General features: G+C 36.2%; 1 protein-coding gene across 5 annotated transcripts in view; it reads right to left on the reverse strand.

Annotated features, from left to right (window-relative positions):
* Nucleotides 1-18,480, reverse strand: part of LOC122526446 (protein scalloped) — a 153,640-nt gene that overhangs the window by 3,106 nt on the left and 132,054 nt on the right. For 4 of the 5 annotated variants that reach the window (XM_043649842.1, XM_043649844.1, XM_043649845.1 and 1 more), the window contains 2 exons: nt 7,915-8,045; nt 1,961-2,116 (listed from right to left, as the gene is read on the reverse strand). In XM_043649842.1, coding sequence (XP_043505777.1) covers nt 1,961-2,116; nt 7,915-8,045 — 287 coding nt within the window. The remainder of the gene's footprint in view (nt 1-1,960; nt 2,117-7,914; nt 8,046-18,480) is intronic. The other variant, XM_043649846.1, reaches the window with a different exon arrangement.

The raw sequence follows: 18,480 nt of genomic DNA on the forward strand, positions 1-18,480 counted from the left end.
AAATTCAACAATACACAACAAGGATCCCCCAGGGGCTAGCAGCAAAGAGCGGAGGTTTGTTCTGGCACAAGGGTGTTTTATTCCCTTGTCGTACAAGCTACCTTGAGAAAAAAAAATGTATTAACAAAAGACACAACAATTTAAAAAGAAAATATAATAATAATGATAAAAAGAAAAACAAATGATCGATAATAAAAAATGAAATAAATATAAAGAAAAAGATGCAAATAATAAGAATAAAAAATAGAAAATAATTACGATTATCTATACGATATCCAATGTCCTCGTAGTCGTCGTCGTCTCGTATTTTCTGATTTAATTAATATTTTTTTATCTGATAACAAATAATAACGTGTCCGAATTTTTAATAGTTTAATTTTAAGGGTTTCTTTTTCTTGCGTTTCTTTTTGAATGAAAATTAATTTTTGTATATTCCTTATTATATTTAGAATATATATTTTATCTTATATAAGCCAACTTGATATTAAATTATTCAGAAAAATGTATTCATGTGAGATAAGTTAATTATAAAATTAAATTAAAACTGAAAAGCGCGTGTATATATATATATATATATATATATATACATTAAATGTAATATAAAAAGCGATCTTTCATCTCTCCCGTTTCTTTCTTCACACACTTTAATAAGAGCGTTAATATTTAAAGTTGAAAGTTATCGAAAAGTTTTTCTCTCTTTCTCTCGAGAAAGAATAAAGTTATCTATCATAGTCGCTAACAATTAACGTTATCGCGCCCGAAAGAATATCAAAAAAGAGAGAAAGAAAGGAAAGTAGAACGAAAGAAAGAAAGAAAGAAAGAAAGAACGAAGGAAAGAACGAAAAAGAAAAAACAGTATTTCCATTTATTACAGTAGATTTTATAAACGATTGAAGCTCTCTCTCGAAAGAAATAAAAAATCGAACATAAACGTTCGATATTGCCATAATACGATTAGTTATTATAAAAAAGCCGAAGAATCGTTTTGAAACGAGTCGAAAGCGTTCAAAGATACACTGCATCGCCACACAGAAAAAAAGCAAAAAAGTTGGTTTTATATTTATATATATATGTGTATATATTTAAAATGAGTCAAAAGGAGAAAGAAAAGAACAAGAACAAAAATTAAGCCCAATAATAAAAACAATGAGAGAAAGATTGAAGAAAAGAAAGAAAAATAAAAAGATAGTAAGAGAAAGAGAGAAGAAGCGGAAGAAGAAGAAGGAAGAAGGAAAGAGAGAAAGAGAGAGAAAGAACATTTTTATAAATTATTCAAATTTGATTAAAATTTAAAGGATGTTGCATTTGCAATATTAAAATAATGATCATTAGATGCAACGATTGAAAAGTAATAAATAAGCAATTTTTTGTCAAGATCCTTGTAATTTCCCTTTTTTCTTCACATTTATTTTTTAATATAAGACGACGACTAAATTGTAAAATGAATCGATTGGACACGTTTCATTCTGTTAGGTACTTGTGTTCATTTTCTTCTCTCTCTCTCTGTCTCTCTCTTTATTTCTTCCTCTCAATATTTCTTTCTCTCTACTTTAACTTGTCCCGTCGTCTTTGCTCGGAAACTCCGGTGGTGGTGGTGGTGTCTTCCGGCAAATATCGCACGAATAGATGAATGAGAAAAGAAAAGTTCAGAAAAAAAGTAAAAAACAAAAAGAAAGAAAGAAAGAAAACACCAAACAACCCCCTTTTCTCTTTCTTTCACTTTCCTTTTCTTCTTTTTATATTTTTCGTTACTTTTCTTTTTATCGTGCATTGACGTTAGGTAGTAGTAGTAGTAGTAGCAGTAGCAGTAATAGTAGCAGTAGTAGTAATAGTAGTAATAGTAGTAATAGTAGTAGTAATAGTCGTCATTGTCGTCGTCTTAGAAAATGATTTTTTAGTTATTGTTATTAAATGTCGTTTTAAATGGGATTTCTTTTCATCATCAATGATCGGGACTTACCGCTCCGGGATAGGAGACAGGGGTGGAAGCGTGAAGGGCAAGGGGCCCCACGAGGGCAGGGGGCATCTTGTTGTGTATCGCACTCCCAGCTGATACTATCTGGGCGCTCGACATGTTCGACATTGTCTGGAGAGCCTTCTCCTTGGCGGCATGATCCTGACAAATTTCCACACCACGAATGTTACTACGTATTGTCCAAAAATAATTAAACCCCGTTCTTTTTTTTTCATCGGGGGCGTGGCGGGGCTGTTGTAAGACCAAACAATCGCAAGTTTTTCACTGGCAATTGATTTATCTTTAAATTATGTATATTTTCTTTCTTTTTTTTCTCTCTCTTCTATCCTTTGTTATTTCATCGTGATTATATTATTATACGTGTCGCGTTTTATACTGCATTGTCAAAAAAGATTGGCTCGATAGACAAATGTCTTATTTTGTGGAGGGATAAATTTTGTAAGAATATTTTTCTTCTTTATTTTCTGTCATCTCTCTTTCTTTCTTTCTTTCTTTTTTCTAAAGAATTACACATTAAACGCGTAGATTATTATTATAATTTTAAAAATACAATTTATTATAGTTTATTTTAATGTTAATCTACACGTTAAAAAAAGTAGAATATCGAATGTATTATATTATTATACTTGCATATGTCTGCTGGCTAGCTGGCTGGCTCGCCAGAATATTTTAAATATTTTATTTTGAAAAATTCTAATCCCTCCCTTAAAATTTAACGTAATCGTGGATATCGATTGACTAGTTTTTTTTCTTTCTTTTGTTTTTTTTTTTTTAAGTTATGTACAGCGTTATCATTGCAATTGATTGGAATGAACGACGACGAATGCGAATTAGCTAACGATAGAAATTTACCGTCAATTTCGGGTTCGATGATTTTCCTACGAGGTATCTCGATTTTAATCATGGTCGACTAAAATAGCTGACGAATTAAACGACTAAATGAGAGAGAGAAAGAGAGAAAAGCATGATAGTCATAGTGTTCGAAAAACTACCACTCCCCCAAAACAGGGATTTTCAATTTCGTTCATAAATCCATAATAGAGGACTCGATGTTGGCGCTTGGAATAAAAGCGTGTTCTATAAAAGGTAGACACGAAACACGAAGAATTCATCGATCGTACCCATCGACGAAAATTCAACCCCCCTCTGCCACTCCTCTTCCTCTTCTCGATTTTACTACATATATGTATATTACAAACGCTTATTTCGATCCAGAATGAAATAGATTTTTAACAAAAACAAAACACGACGCAAAAAAAAAGAAAGAAATTAAAAATACGAAATAAATAAAACCCAAAAAGGGGACAACGAACGATGAACGAACGAACGAACGAACAAACGAACGAATAGAAGAATAACCGAGAGAGACGGATATACATGCACATGTATAGAATGAATGAAAAAGAAAGAGAGAGAAAGAGAAAGAGAGAGAGAGAGAGAAAAAAAAATAAAGTTTTCAACGTGCAGGGGTTTGTCCCCGGGCAAAGTATAACGTTAAACGACGAGGCATCTCGCATAAATACCTTCGTGAAAGCTCGAATGCCGATAGCAAACAAAAAATCTGTCTCTCTTTCTCTCCATCTCTCTCTCTCTCTCTCCCTCTACCTATCTATCCCCTCTCTCTCTCTCTCTCTTCCCAAACTCGATGCCGTTGGCCACCGGCCGCGAACGGTTTATAGTGGAAAATCAATTCGGTTAATTGAGAGGGAGTCGGCGTGCAGAGCTTTTTTTTAATTTCTACCCTCTGCTAACGGCGCAACTCGTAGCGTACCCCCTCCCCTAAAGCCCCTTCCTCATCTCACAAACTCAACACCCCCGGCAGTCCGTTCGTCCGTCCATCCGTCCATCCGTCCGTCCGTTCTCATCCCTGTCCTCGACCAGCCTGGTCCAGTACTCCTGCACCCTCCACCACCCCCGTCCTCACCCCGCGCGTACAACCTTCCATCCTTCCTTCCTTCCTTCCTACCCCTCGCTCCCCCTTCCTCCACCTCCTCCACCACCTCCACCACCACCTCGTGCGCATCTCTCCCAAATACACGCGAGGAATGCGGGATTGGATGGGCAACGAGCTGGACATGTTTATCGACATTCTGAAATGCCGTACGGTCGTTTTTGGGCATCCCGCCATCCGAAGCTACGTTTACACAGCAACGATCAATTAGACTAGAATGCGCGCACACACGCGGGTGTGCTTGCTGCTGCTATTATTTTCGGAACAGATAGGACGAAAAATTGAAACACACCGAACCGTGGTGGTTTAGCGCTGCGCGAATTTCTCCTTCCCTTCTCTTTCTCTCTCTCTCTCTCTCTCTCTCTCTCTCTCTCTGTTTATGTATATATATATATATATGTCTATCTCTATCTCTATCCCCGTTTCTCTATATCTGCCTCCTGTTCTTTCTCTCTCTCTCTCTCACTTTTTCTGTATACGCTTTTACATCTCCACCTTTTTTCTTTTTTTAATTTTTTTTTCCAACGGGTTTTTATTCCACCCCATGGAAAATACGGATTTTCATAGCGCGTACTCGCCGAGCCACGATTTTGGAATTAAAGGTACCACCAAAGGTTCCTTTTATGTACTCTTTATTTTCTTTCACAAGCAAATTAGCTGTTTAACGTTATGCCATCGTGCAATTACTACAAAGAGAATTTGAAAAAGAGAGAGAGAGGGAGAGAAAAGAGTTAAATAGAAAAGAGAAATAATGATGAGAATACGAGCAAGAGAAGAGAAGAGAAGAGAAAGAAGAAGAAGAGAGAGAGAGAGAGAGACAGAGAAAGGGAATACGAAAATATAGTTCGTACGAGTATTATAACGAAAAGAATTTAAATAAATCACATGAGTAAATTTTTCTCCTTCTTTTTTTTTTTTTTTGTTTTACAGTTGAATTTGGTCTGTGGCCTAAAAAATTCCTTTTGCGGTAGACAGTTCTCAGAAACTGAGGAAACTTTAGGTAAAAAGAGAAAGATATAATATATATATATATATATTTTACGTGTAATGTGTATAATGCGAGCATTGAATATGTATAATGAGTAGATATTTCACAAATAATCAGAAAAGTTTCGGTCAAATCTAAAAAATATGCTTCAATTTAGCTGTGTTTAGAACACGAAAGGGGTGGGAAGAGGGAAAAAAATCTCTAGTTATTATAAGCGAAACAAACCAGGACAGATTGCGAGAGAACGGAGAGACAAGGAGACAGGGAATGTTCCAAAAATAAACGATCTAGGATAGTTAATCCGTTGTCAAGCGCGGAGAGTGTTACAGTTCTTTGCCTTGTCTGACAATAAATGATCCTTCGTTATGATCTCGTTGTCTCCTTATCTTTCGCTTATAATAACTTGAGATTTTTTCCCCCTCCCCTGGCCCCGTGTTTCAAACGTATCCAATTGAAGCACATTTTATAGATTGACCAAAATCCTTTGGACATTCTGTAGAATGGCATTTATATACAATTCCAACATTATACACATTATTTATATATATATATATATAGAAAGAGAGAGAGAGAGAAAAAGAGAGAGAGAGAAAGATCTTCAATGTTGGTAGTAACGAAATGGTCGAAATGGTCGAAATGGTCGAAATGGTAAAGGGTCGGTTACTCGGCCCTTTCCGGAAACGCGGCGAGCAGAAAATTACGTCCGTCGCACTCTCGACGTTACAAACTCCTCCTCCTCCCCCTCAATCTCCATCCTCTTTCGTGGTGTTGCTGACTCTCTCCACTCGAATAATGTTCAAGGTATGCGTAAGTGTGGCTATAGTTTGCCCGTTGTTCGCGACGCTTTCATCCTAAAATGCACTGTGCCGGAGAGAACTTGCAAGCATTTTACTCACGAATCACTAATTAGAATCGAAAGGATGTGTTTCTCCTCCTCTTCACCTCTCTACACCACTCCTCTCCTCTACTCTTCTCTTCTCGTCTGTCTATTCGTCATTCATACATTCATTAATTAACGCTTTGAACATTTAATACGCCTACGAGTAATCGATAATGACACGTATTACCACTTCGAAGTTGGCTAATTTATTTTCAAAAGATCTCCTTCTACTTGCAAACGTTCAATTAAATAATTGATTCGATCCGATTATGTTATACAAAAAAAGAAAAAAATAAAATAAAAGGATTAATCTCAAAGAAGAATTTGTACATTTTTCTACAATTTTTTCTTCCTCTCTCTCTCTTTCTCTCTCTCTCTTCTAATAAAAATAATATCTCACGTAATAATTTCAATTCGAAAACTGCAACGCGGTAAATAACTTGCAAGTTGTTTTCCCCTCTACGAATCGTTAATTACAATCGACAGGATGTATCTTTTCCCCCCCACCTATCAACGACTCGTCATTCGGTCATTAATTAACGCTTCGAACGCTTTAATACGCCTACGAGTAATCGATAATGATACGTAATACTCCTCTCTACGAAGTTGTTTCATTTTCGAAAGAATCGTACATTTACAAATGTTCAATAATACAAAAAAATAAAAAAAAAACAAAAAGGATAGACTACAAACATAAACTGTTGATCATCGTAATAATATCTCCTATCAATTTTTACTTCTATACCAATAAAAAGAAAAACAAAAAAAAAATACGAGAAAAAACTAAATAATATCGTTTTACAATTAGCCGTATTCCTTTCTCATATACTCATCTATACCCAACATAATTCGCTTTCTCTGTTCTTCCATTTTCCCCTCGTTCTATGTTTGTTTCCCTCCCCCAACCCTCGTCCTTCTCCACCTCTTCTATATCTCCGCGTCGAACGGAAGCACGGAATGAATCGTACTTTGATTTATTAACAGGGATGATAGGAGGGAGAAAAAGAGAGCGAAAGAGAGAGTGAGAGAGAGAGAGAAAGAGAGGAGTGGACGCAGAAACGCGTGCTTCGTTTCGTTTCGAAGAGAAAGAGATAAAGAGAAATAGAAAGAGATAGAGAAAGAGTGGTGGAAGAGGGGGATGGAGTGGGCGGGAAGGAGGGAGGGAAAAGGCACGATTGTTCGCGAATCGCTTTAATAATTTAGCTGTTGATTAAACGCGGCCCGGGGTTCATTTTTACGCGTGATTTATTCCACTGTAAAGCTCTCGACGCGTCCTTCGTTTCTCGAACGAATGGACATTACTTGGATTTCTCAATATCGTTTATCGCTCTTTCTATCGTAAATTCTCACCCTATTCACTATCTCTTTTTATCTATTTCCCTTTTCCCCCTTCCAATCCACCCTCCTCTCTCTCTCTCTCTCTCTCTATCTGTACCTTTCTTTTTTCCCCCTCTTTTTGTATCCTTTTCCTTCTCTTACGTGTGCAAAAGGCGACGCAATTACGCGTGTTTTTCTTCCTTTCGCTCGAGATAATATCGTTTTCCGGACCCTTAAAATACACGACGAGCCAGCCAGCCCGTTATGTGAAACTTCCTTCCTTCTAGCTACAAGGGAAAATACGTTCCCGTTACTTATTTCCCCCATCTTCTTCTTCTTCTACTTCTTCTACTTCTTCTTCTTCTTCTTCTGCTTCTTTTATTTTTCTTACCTTTCTCCCCCCCCTTCCCCCTATCGAACGAGCCACGAAAAACGCTAACGGAAGCATCGAACGCTTTTATCCCTCCACAAAATTAAGGAAGTTGCGCGGCTCACGCGAAAGAAGCAAATCTGTTATCTTGGATGTAATATTATATAAATATATATACGCATACATACATATATGCGTGCGTGTATATGTATATTACGGGTGAACGAAAAAAGAGAGAACGGAGAGTTTACAACACGAAGAATAACAAAATAAAAATATAAGTAAATAAATAAAGGATCAGAAATTTTGTATCTATTAAATAAACGTGTACTTTAAAAGAAGGGTTGGGTTTAAGGGGAGGAATATGGTCAAAAAGGGGGGGGGTCAATAAAAACAAGATCATATAGTCTAATAATAAAAAAATAACACTCACCACTTTGAGTTTCGCCTGAATTTCACGAAGTTTTCTCCTAGCTAGGACCTGTATGTGAGAAGAGACCTGCTTTCGTGTTCTCGTCTTACCGGTCCTTAATTTGATATAACGGGCGATCAGCTCGTTCCGACCTGTAACAGAAGAGAAAATGAACGCGATTACATGAATATTCATTAGATCTTTCATCGATTAATATGATCGATCTTTCTCTATTTTCCATTTTTGAATTGATTAGAAAAGTACTAATTGTTATATACAATTTGTAATTATTTTCTTTTCGTATTTTTATTCAAGCATGTGTGTTACGTTAAATTGAGTACATTGATATACCTAAATATTTAATTATAAATAATATTTAAATGTGCACGGGTTAGCATTTATTCTAATATTTTATTATAGATATTGATTGAATATTTATAGAATCATTAATTTAATGTAGAAATGAAATCTCTAATCGGTTTACATTTAAGTGGACAAAATATTGTCCACTTGGAAGATATTTTGACGATGAACTTTTCTATCCGTTCGATATTTTCATCATTAAATGTAATGTATTTTTAAACCGCGTTTGGATACTTTCTATCGGTATATACAAGATAATTATAACTCGAATAGAGAACCGAGTCCAACAGATGGTCTGCGAGCATCTTCTTGGCAAGGGTCAAGGAGCCAATCGAGATTTTACGTGAGTTTCAACAGAACCCTTTCTCCATTTCCATTGAGGTCTGCTTTCGCTCTCTCTTTTATAGTCGTTCTCAATCCTTGCATACTATCACGTTCGTCTTTTCGTTTAATAACTATTATCGTCGAAATAAATTGAATCTAATTCCGTGAATTATCCAGATGACCGTGCGAAAACACAAAGAATTAGATTAGATTCGTTAGAATAACATTACAATATTTCTCTCTGACTTATTCAAAAACTAATAGAAAAATAAAGTAACCAACGCGAGATCATTTTGATTATTATCCAATTGGATATTTATAACCGTTTAACTCTTTAATTTTTCATCGTTTCCTAGTAATCGTAAGACTTTTGCGAGTAACTTAAAGGAGAATAAATATAAACGGAACACGATATTCGATTTCTAGGAAAATTGCATTTGCATACATGGTAGGAGAGTATGTCGCGTGAGTACTATAATGGACGCGTAATACCTTGAGAAAAAAAAATATAAAAAAAACAAGAAAAAATAAGAGAAAGAAAACGATGCTAGATCGTGCATGCAAAAAAGCAACCGCGAAAAGAGTACTTGCGGGGGAAGGTTGAAAAGAGAAAGAAAAACAGGTAGAGGAACAGAGAGAGAGAGAGACACGCTTTTAATCGGCATAGTTGGGTAAACACGAAATACTCGGCCGACAACGAGCACGGATTTAAAGAGCATACAAGAGAGGGAAGAGAGGGGTTGGTTGGCAAAGGCTAAAGGGGTGAAAGAGAGAGATACGCGTACACTCAAATTAATTCGAGCACTGCATTCGAGTTTTCAGTGGGTCGCGAAACGCACGCTTGGAACATGCCCCTACCTACCCGATGCTGTCCGTTTGTTCCACTCGTAGCTACGATTATAAATGAAGAGAAAATAAAACATGGCTCGCCGCGATTAAATACAAGAGAGAGAGAGAGAGAGAGAGGAAGATAGAGAGAAAGAGGGCTTCGCACGAGCCCAGAACCGAGAATGAGGATATTAACGTTGGTTAACGCGCGTACGATTGTTCCCGTGAAACGAGTAGAACGATGGAACTACCAAAGTTAAGAGATCATCGAATATAACAACCTTTGCTAAAACTTATAATAACTATATGTTCATGTATTTTAATAAAAATATATATATATATATATATATTTGGTTTCATCTATTTTAATAATATAATTGATTAATTTTAAGATAGAAAAGATTATTATTGATATGTTACGAATAAAATTAAAAATAATTCAGGCTGATTGATTTTAAATTAATTAAAAAAATAGAACGATTCAATATTAGGAAAGTTAAGAGATATCATCGAATTCAAATAACATTTGCTAAAACTTATAATAATTATAATTAATGTATATTTAACTAACAAAAATATATATATATATATATATATATATTTTTTTATCTATTTTAATAATATAATCGATTAATTTTAAATACACAAAAGAATATTATAGACGTTATGAACAAAAAAATGTTCAATAATCAGCTGGATCCATTCTAAACTAATTTGAAGATAGAAGTAAAAAAAAGTATTATAAACGGTATTAGAAATCTAAGATGCTTGGGATAATCGATAAAATAACGAGGGATTCGATGATAGGGTAGAAAAGAGGTTGGTGGTCTAGGTGGGCGTTAGGAGAAAAGGATAAAGGAGTGCAAAAGGGGGAAGGGGAAAGGGGGAAGGGGTCGAAGAGAGAAGCCGAAGCATCGGGAGGAAAATATTCGAGATTCCAGGCGAACCGCGTGATGACTCAATTTTGCAAAGACCTTTAAATGGCTCGCTATGAACCACGCGCCATTGCTGAGCGAGCGAGCGCGTTCCTTCTCTGTTTTTGAAGGCCGAACATTCTTCGATGAGAGAGGAGAGCTAGGTTACTATGGTTTAAGGTACCTTGGGATACAATGCTGGATACAAAGGACTCTTTCTCTAACTTTTGTCTTTTATCTTCGCGAAAATTCGAATAATTTATAACTAGGTTAACGAGACACAAAAATTTAACAATAAAATTTAGAAACAAAAATTATATGTATATGTATGGAAATAATTAAAGTGATCAGTTAAAGTATGAAAGAAGATATAGTATTACATACTTCAATTGGATAATATATGAATTTACAATAAAAGTCAATAGTTAAGGTATGAAATAAAAATTTGATCTGTTGATTAGATATAACAAAAAAGCACGAGACGAGATAGGTATACGTTACAGTTAAAGTATGAAATAAGATAAAATATTACATACATTAACAAATGAATTCGTTCAAATGTTAAATTGATATTTGATGTGTACATTAAATTCGATAGAAAAGTACAGGACTAACGAAACATTGATTTTTCGAAGTACAAGATAAGATAAGAACGGATAATTACGAGCATTATTCGTAGAGTAGAAAAGTATACCTTAAATAAATATCAAATTTCAATCTGTTACTTTAACTACTCGTCTTTCAACTATGAATTCATATATTTAACGATTTAACGCCGACATAGATATACATGTATCTTCATAACTACTTGTGTGTACACGTATGTATGTGTGTACCGAACGATGATCGGAGGGACTCTCTGAATGTACACCATGCGACGCGACGAGCAATCAACGTAAATCACTTGCCTGATGCTCAATTTAACAAGAAGGGCCATTATGATCGTGGACTCGAAGTAACGAGCACCGTGCATGGTCTTTCTCTTGCTATCCCTTGCTAGCTCTCTCTCTCTCTCTCTCATTCTATTGTTCCCTTCGGTATCAAAAGATACAAATATATGCTAAACATTGTCTCGAGTAAGAATGTACAATACATTTAATTACGTATATCTGCTACTTGACTTAACAATTATCCGGGTTTCTCATTCTCATTAAAAATTTCATATTATTTTATAATTTATTTAAATATAATTTGAATTGAATAATATATATATACATATATAATATCGGTTGCATTAAATATTAGAAAAGACTCTTCTTTATCTTTCTTTCCTCCTATCGATAACAAATAGGTATACGTATAATATTAAAAAAAAAAAAAAAGAAAAGAAAACATAGTATACGAATTTAAATTATATCTACGATTTATGATATGACAATTATCCTAAACTAACAAAAAGAATTGTCTAAAATTTGATAAATCTTGTTTCTTTTCCTTTTCTTGACTATCTAAATACGAGATGTGCCTTGACAATATAACATCACTAACATTGGTACAAACAACAGAAGGGTTCAGCTTTGGACGTATCAAGAACGCGGAATTGCGAATGGTCCTCCTGAATACAACGGGAACCTCACCGCGAAGCATCGCCACTAATGGATGGTTCACAAACAGTGCCTGATGCCGATCCTCCAGGTCTCGAAGTGCGTTTAAGCTCGTTTAGTCAATTAGCAAATATACAGTCGAGCGGTTAGGTTCGAGTCAAGGGATGACCACTCGAAAAGCGGGCCTAAAGCTTTCCCACCCTCTTTCTCTCCCTCTCTCTCTCTCTCTCTCTTACTCTCTCTTGCTTGCTTGCTTGCTTGCTTTACTGTCTGGTACTGTTCGCTCAGGAAGACTCTTCAAAGATCTCTCAAACCTAACCACTTGAGATCTATTTCGATCGATTTTACCATCAACTTGATTTAAACTTTCTTTGTCATAATCTATATATCCCTCCTTTTGTATTAAGTAAGACGTACACTATCGATCAAAAGTATAGTTTAAACGTCAATTAACAATTGCTTATTTCTAACGAGATCGTTTATAACTAAACGTAACAGAGATAGATGATACTAACGAAGACATCATCACCTCGCTTCGTAAATCTAATAATACTTTTCTATAAAAACAATACTGAACGACTGAAGTATCGTGTAATGTGATATCGCGTATAATTGTAAGATCCCTGTGAATACTTTTATTATACTTATAATTTGAACGATTTGAAAAATTTTGATAACGATAAAGTCACATAGAAAACAAGAATAAATGAATTTTAATAAAATTGGACTAGTTACTTGTGGATAAGCTGGAAATGCGAATACAGTTGGGGAAAGTAATGAAAATTTAAGCCGATATAGCGTAATATTCTCGATCGAATATTTTCATCTTAGAAAAGTGAAACGTCAGTCGGGTTAATTCATCCCGTAGTACATTTATAACAAGATAAGATTTCCTGTTCATTGAAGGGTTGAGAGTGGGAGAGAGGGGGGGGAGGGGTTAGGAAGGTCTCTCGTCATTGACAAAGACTCGTAGCTCTATGAAAAATAAAAAATTTCCCATGAACAGATCTGAAAGAAAACGAGAGAAGGAATCTTCTTCTTTTTCTTCTTTTTATTTCATTTTTATCTTTTTTTTTTTTTTTTTTTTCGATTAGGCCGACGTTAGACGACGTGACTTTCAGTCTTGAAAAGGATAGAAGTCGATAAGTGTCCTTGCGTTGGAAGAAGCATCTTCGAATCTTGACACGCTTAGCCCTCCTCCGAAAAGTATCCCCCCTTCCTCTCCCTACCCTATCTATCTATCTCTTTCTTTCTCTGTCTTCGGAGTAACATCAGCCAAGGAACTCTTCCTCCCCCTCCTCCTCCTCCTCCCCTCTTCCTCTTCCTCTTCCTCTTCTTATCGTCTCTGGGCGCCATTCCATCCATCTTCCTTTCTTTCCATTTTCTTCTCTGCTACGCTACTAGGAAGGTACCACCAGTACCCTACCTACCATCACCAACACCATCAACACCAACTCTACTACTACCATTACTACTACTACTATTACTACCACCACCATTATCATGAAACGTATACCACCAGAAGCAGTAAGGTCGTCTTTGGTGGCGTCGTATCGTCGCTGACATCCGTACCAACACGAACGCGATCGTGCGACCGTGGGCACACCATATCATATCCTCCGCCAAGCTCCAACCCACCCTTTGCCCTTCTCTACCCTCCCGCAGACGGTCCCTTTCCGGGAGCCCTGCCCGTCCCACCTACCCCTTCGCCTCCTGCTCCGTTCACTAATTGCACATTCTTCGCATAGTTTCGCCACCCTCTGAGCCACCCTCATCCACCCACTACCACCCTCTCTCTCTCTCTTCCTCCTTCCCTTCCTCCCTTATTCCCTCGACCTCTCCTCGTTCCTTCCAAGCGAACCTAGGCAGAAGGGAGAACGAAAAGGGGCATTGCAAGCCCTCGACACGCAACCCCCATTCTCTCTCTCTCTCTCTCTCTCTCTTACTTCTACCGACAAACTATCTCTACCGTTCTCTCTTCTCTTCTCTTCTCTTCTCTTCTCTCTCTCTCTCTTTCTCTGTCTTTTTCTCTAGCTTCTACTCTGTCTTTCTTCTCTTTCTCTCTCGACAACACCAACTCGCTTCTAGTTATAGGTATTTCCTACACATATACTTTTGCACTTTCACGTTTCTCTCGTCTTTCACGTCCCTGACTCTACGAACCTAACACGTAACTTTGTCTTTCTATCTGTCTCTCTCTCTCTCTCTCTCTTTCTCTTTCTAGGTTTACTTTTTCTTTTACACTAACTCATCGCCATCGACGTCTTCCGATCGTTCTCCTCCTCCTCCTCCTCCTCCTCCTCCGCCCCTTTTTCTTCTTTCTTTTTCTTTCACTATAGTGAAAGAAACAGACGAGAAAATCTTCTATTTTGTTAAAAAAGATCATGTAAGCATATACTCGTAAAGGTAAACGCGTATGGTGGTGCGTTTCATCGAACATGACATTTTATACTTTGAGATTCAAAATTGGGTCGAATTATTCCTCTCTCTGGTTTTCTCGTTTCATTTTTTCTTTTCATTCTAAAAGAAAAGATTTAAGAAAATATGCTTTACATTTTTCGATTCGATTTTTGGATGGTCTCTTTTTTTTTAATGATATATTATTGATAATAAAATAATAAAGCTCGTTGAGTTTCTCCCAAAGCGTTTTGATATTAACATTTTCATGGAATTTTTGTTTTTTTCAAATGAAATTTATACCGACAATTTCTATAGCAATATCGTAAATGTCATTCCATATTATCAGAAAGCTATAGTTCAGGTTATTCAATATTTATATCGATCTATGCCATTTCCGAACGGAAAAATAATTCGTCTTTCGCAAAATACTAACTTGAGCTCGCAAATCGGGTTCGCTTTTACGATCTACCATTTCATCGATGTTACTATCGTTTCATGCTAGACATCGGTGATCGTATAAACGTTACCAACACGTACTCTAAAAGTTTATTAAAATGGTTAAGACACGACCGAAAAGAATGGTTGGGAAAATCCTGACAATCCGATTTATTCGAAATAAAAATTCAATAACGATATTTTTAAACTTTCTTTCTTTCTCAAGAATTATAACGAGGAAACAAATTATAGTATAACAAAAAGGACAAATAAAATTGATGAGTTTATAAGAATGATACTTCGTATATTTTTCACCTCGATCGATATTACTGCACTCAACAAAAAAAAAAAAAGAAAATAGGAAAAAATAATCACGCGCCAACGATTACCACAATAAATTTCCACGGAAATTCTTTCTCGAGATAATACCTCTTAATTACTATCGAACCTTTTCGAACCTATTAGGTACAACACTTGCAAGAGTTAGGTGAAAGGTTTAAGAATTTCATGGATCCCTGGAATAATAGTATCTATCGATGAGAGATCAAGTATAGAAGGTATGAAAGTGAGATAAAGGGTCAAAAGATACTAAAGAGAGTAAGAAGGAAGTGTGAGGGGGAGGGGCAAGGGGAAGTTGAGAGAAAGTGGGCTCGTAAAAGGCGCTCGTAAAACGGAAAGGGATTAAAGCTCTAGTCGAGTTTCCCTTGGTAAACGAGTACCGAGGCCGCGGGTCGAACTTTGGTGAGTGTATATCCGCGGATTTACGAGGACGATAAACGGTATTATACGCCTTCCGTAAACCTTGGAACGATCTTTCGAGTGAGCGCATAGTTTGCGTAAGGTCTCTTGCTATACACTCTCTCAGCTTCTCCTTCGAAACAGTTTCTTTCTACCTTTTATTTTATTTTATTTTATTTTATTTTATTTTATTTTGCTTCTTTTTCTAAACGTAGTTTATCGCGTTTCCAATAAACGCGTCACTTGAAAATATCGAGAGAGAGAGAGAGAGAGAGAGAGAGAAGAAATTAAATTTATTTCATGATTTAAGATAAAGATTTGTATTTAGTTTTTTATTTTCTTTTTTTTTTTTTTTCATTTTTGGAAAGAAACGTTTTATGAAAGATTTAAGCGAAACAAACTCGTAGGTAGTATTTTTTATAGCTGTTGTTGCTGTTGTTTTAACTCGAAAGATTTTTCACGATTCGTAAGATTTTACTCGAGAGAGAAGTTCTGTGCGTTATTTTATTTTATTTTTACTTCTATTTTCTTTTCTTCTTTTAACAGACAAGAGATCGCGTTTACGCGCGGGTTATATCTCACAAGGCAAAGGGTGACGTCGGTAAAAGGGTGGCCTGGCCGGCTTGGCTTGGCTTGGCTTGGCGTGGCTTGGCTTGGCTTTTCGTCGAGCGTTCGTTCGTTCGTTCGTTCGCCGTTGCTAAGGTTCAAAGGAGAAGAAGAGCGAAATAAAATAAAAATAGGAAAGAAAGAAAAAAGAAAAAAGAAAAATAAAAAAGAAAATATTAAAGGAGAAATACAAAATAAAAGGAGGAAAAAAAACAACAGAAGAAGAAGAAGAAGAAGAAGAAGAAGATAGAAGCAGAAAGCTCCGTAACTTTGCGATGCATCTTCTTCCATCTTTTTCTTTCGTACCTTTTCATCCGTCTATTCTTTCTTACTCGAATCCTCCCACCTTCCCCCATTTTTCCCTATCTTTTTCCTCATCTTCTTCTTCTTCTTCTTCTTTTTCTATTTCCACCTCTTTATTTACTTTTTTCTCTCTTTCTCTTCCTAAACGCAAAGGTGCCAGGTCTCGACTGGCATGAAGAGGTTTTCTTCAAGGGGTAAAAGGGCTCGGTAATGCTCGCGAATTAATATTCATTACGTCGCAGAACACCAAAGCGGTCGCTCTCCTTTCGCCTTTGCAAATATGAAACTACGTAGTTGCGCTAATTAAAATACCTTCTCGCTTTCTTATTGTTAGAGACCAAAAGGATCCCCAACCTTTTTCGGGCTACCAACTATTTACTTATCTATCTCGTTTTATTCTTTACACGTACTTACGTTAAATATAATCTATGAAATTATATTTAGTCAACTTTAAAACGTTATAAATAATTATTATTCTTTCTCCCTATATTTCTATTATATATTTATAATTAAATTAAAAACATAATATATCGAGAGATGATATTTCTATTTAATAAATCCTATCTTTTAAATGTGAACGTCTAAAATAGTCAAAGTCACTCGTGTTTTTTCCTATATCCACATACATAATAAATATATAACTTTTCTTCGTTAAATCGACCAACAAATTTGACAATGATCCTATAACAATCTATACACGATTATCTTAACAAACTAATTCTAAGAACAAAATAAAACGAGCTCTAATATTCGTTGAGTAAGTTGTAAGATTAACTAAAGGGAGAGTAATAAATTCGACAATGATTCTATAACAATCTATACACGATTATCTTAACAAACTAATTGTAAGAATAAAATAAAACAAGCTCTCTAATATTCGTTGAGTAAGGTGAAAGATGAACTAAAGGGAGAGTAATGCAAAACGCGTAAACGTGTTCGGTCCTATCTACAGCTTCGGAGGGTTGTAGGAGAACGAAAAGGACGACTACGACGAGTAAAACGAGGACGAGAAGGAGGAGAAGAAGGAGGAGGAGGAGGAGGAGGAGGAGGAGGACGACGACTACGACGACGACGACGATGTCGGAGCCAGGGCTCGTCTTCTCTTCGGGAGCTATTATACGCCCGAGTTTAATTAAACTCCGCGAGATGTCAAAGGACTCGGCCATGCCGGCAAGACGGACAATGCGGACGCAGATTATTACATCCCTCGTCGTTCTATCCTCTTCTAACTTTCTTCCTCTACTCTCTATCTATCTCTCTATCTCTCTCTCTCTCTCTTTCTCTCGTTCTCTTTCTCCTTTAGGTGCTATCAAGTTCTCTTTCTCTCTCTCTCTCTCTCTCTATCTCTTTCTTTCTTTCTGTCTGTGTGTGTGTTCATCTGTTCATCTCTTTCTCACTAGTGTATTCTCTCGTCCATCCATATACGTGTCCAAGAACCCCTTTCCATCTCTTTCTCTCGCTCATCTCTCTTTCAACAGGAACAGGAAATTCGTACGTGAACAACGTATTATACGTAGGAAGGTATGTAGTAGGTAGGTTGGTAGATAAATCGAGTCGAAAAGACTCGATGTCGGTAAAAGTTTCTTTCCTTCTCTCTTTTTCTTCATCTTTATCTTTATCTATCTTTCTCTCATTTTCTTCTTTTTCTTTTTTTTTTCGAATAGAGCTGCTGACTTTTCAACACCTTCGAACACGTACGAGTTTAGTCCCTTTTTTTACCGAGCATATACATTCTTCCTATAGGTGATCACTGACCACGTTAAGAGCTAACATAAGGGTTAAAAAATACTTTGCTTTCATTTCGGGATAAGTTATTTCCTTAATTCCATTTTTATCATCGTAGTATAACTTATTTCTTTCACTCTCTCACCTCTCTCTCTCTCTCTCTCTTTTAAAAGTAATTAAAATTATGCTCGAGTGTGAAAAAGATTATTGATAACATAATAACGCCAATATATTGAGTGAAGAGTGAATCGAGTGTAAATAAAATGAAAAGAAAAAAGAAAGAAAAAGAAAAAATACATAAATAAAGAAAATGCAGATAAAAGGAGGAGGAGGAGGAGGAGGAAGACTGACTGGCTCGATTGAATATATCCGTAGAATCTAGTCAAGAAAAAAATTCCATCTTTTCA

Source organism: Polistes fuscatus, unplaced genomic scaffold, assembly GCF_010416935.1.
Source record: "Polistes fuscatus isolate 324 unplaced genomic scaffold, CU_Pfus_HIC Scaffold11, whole genome shotgun sequence".
Lineage (NCBI taxonomy): Eukaryota > Metazoa > Arthropoda > Insecta > Hymenoptera > Vespidae > Polistes > Polistes fuscatus.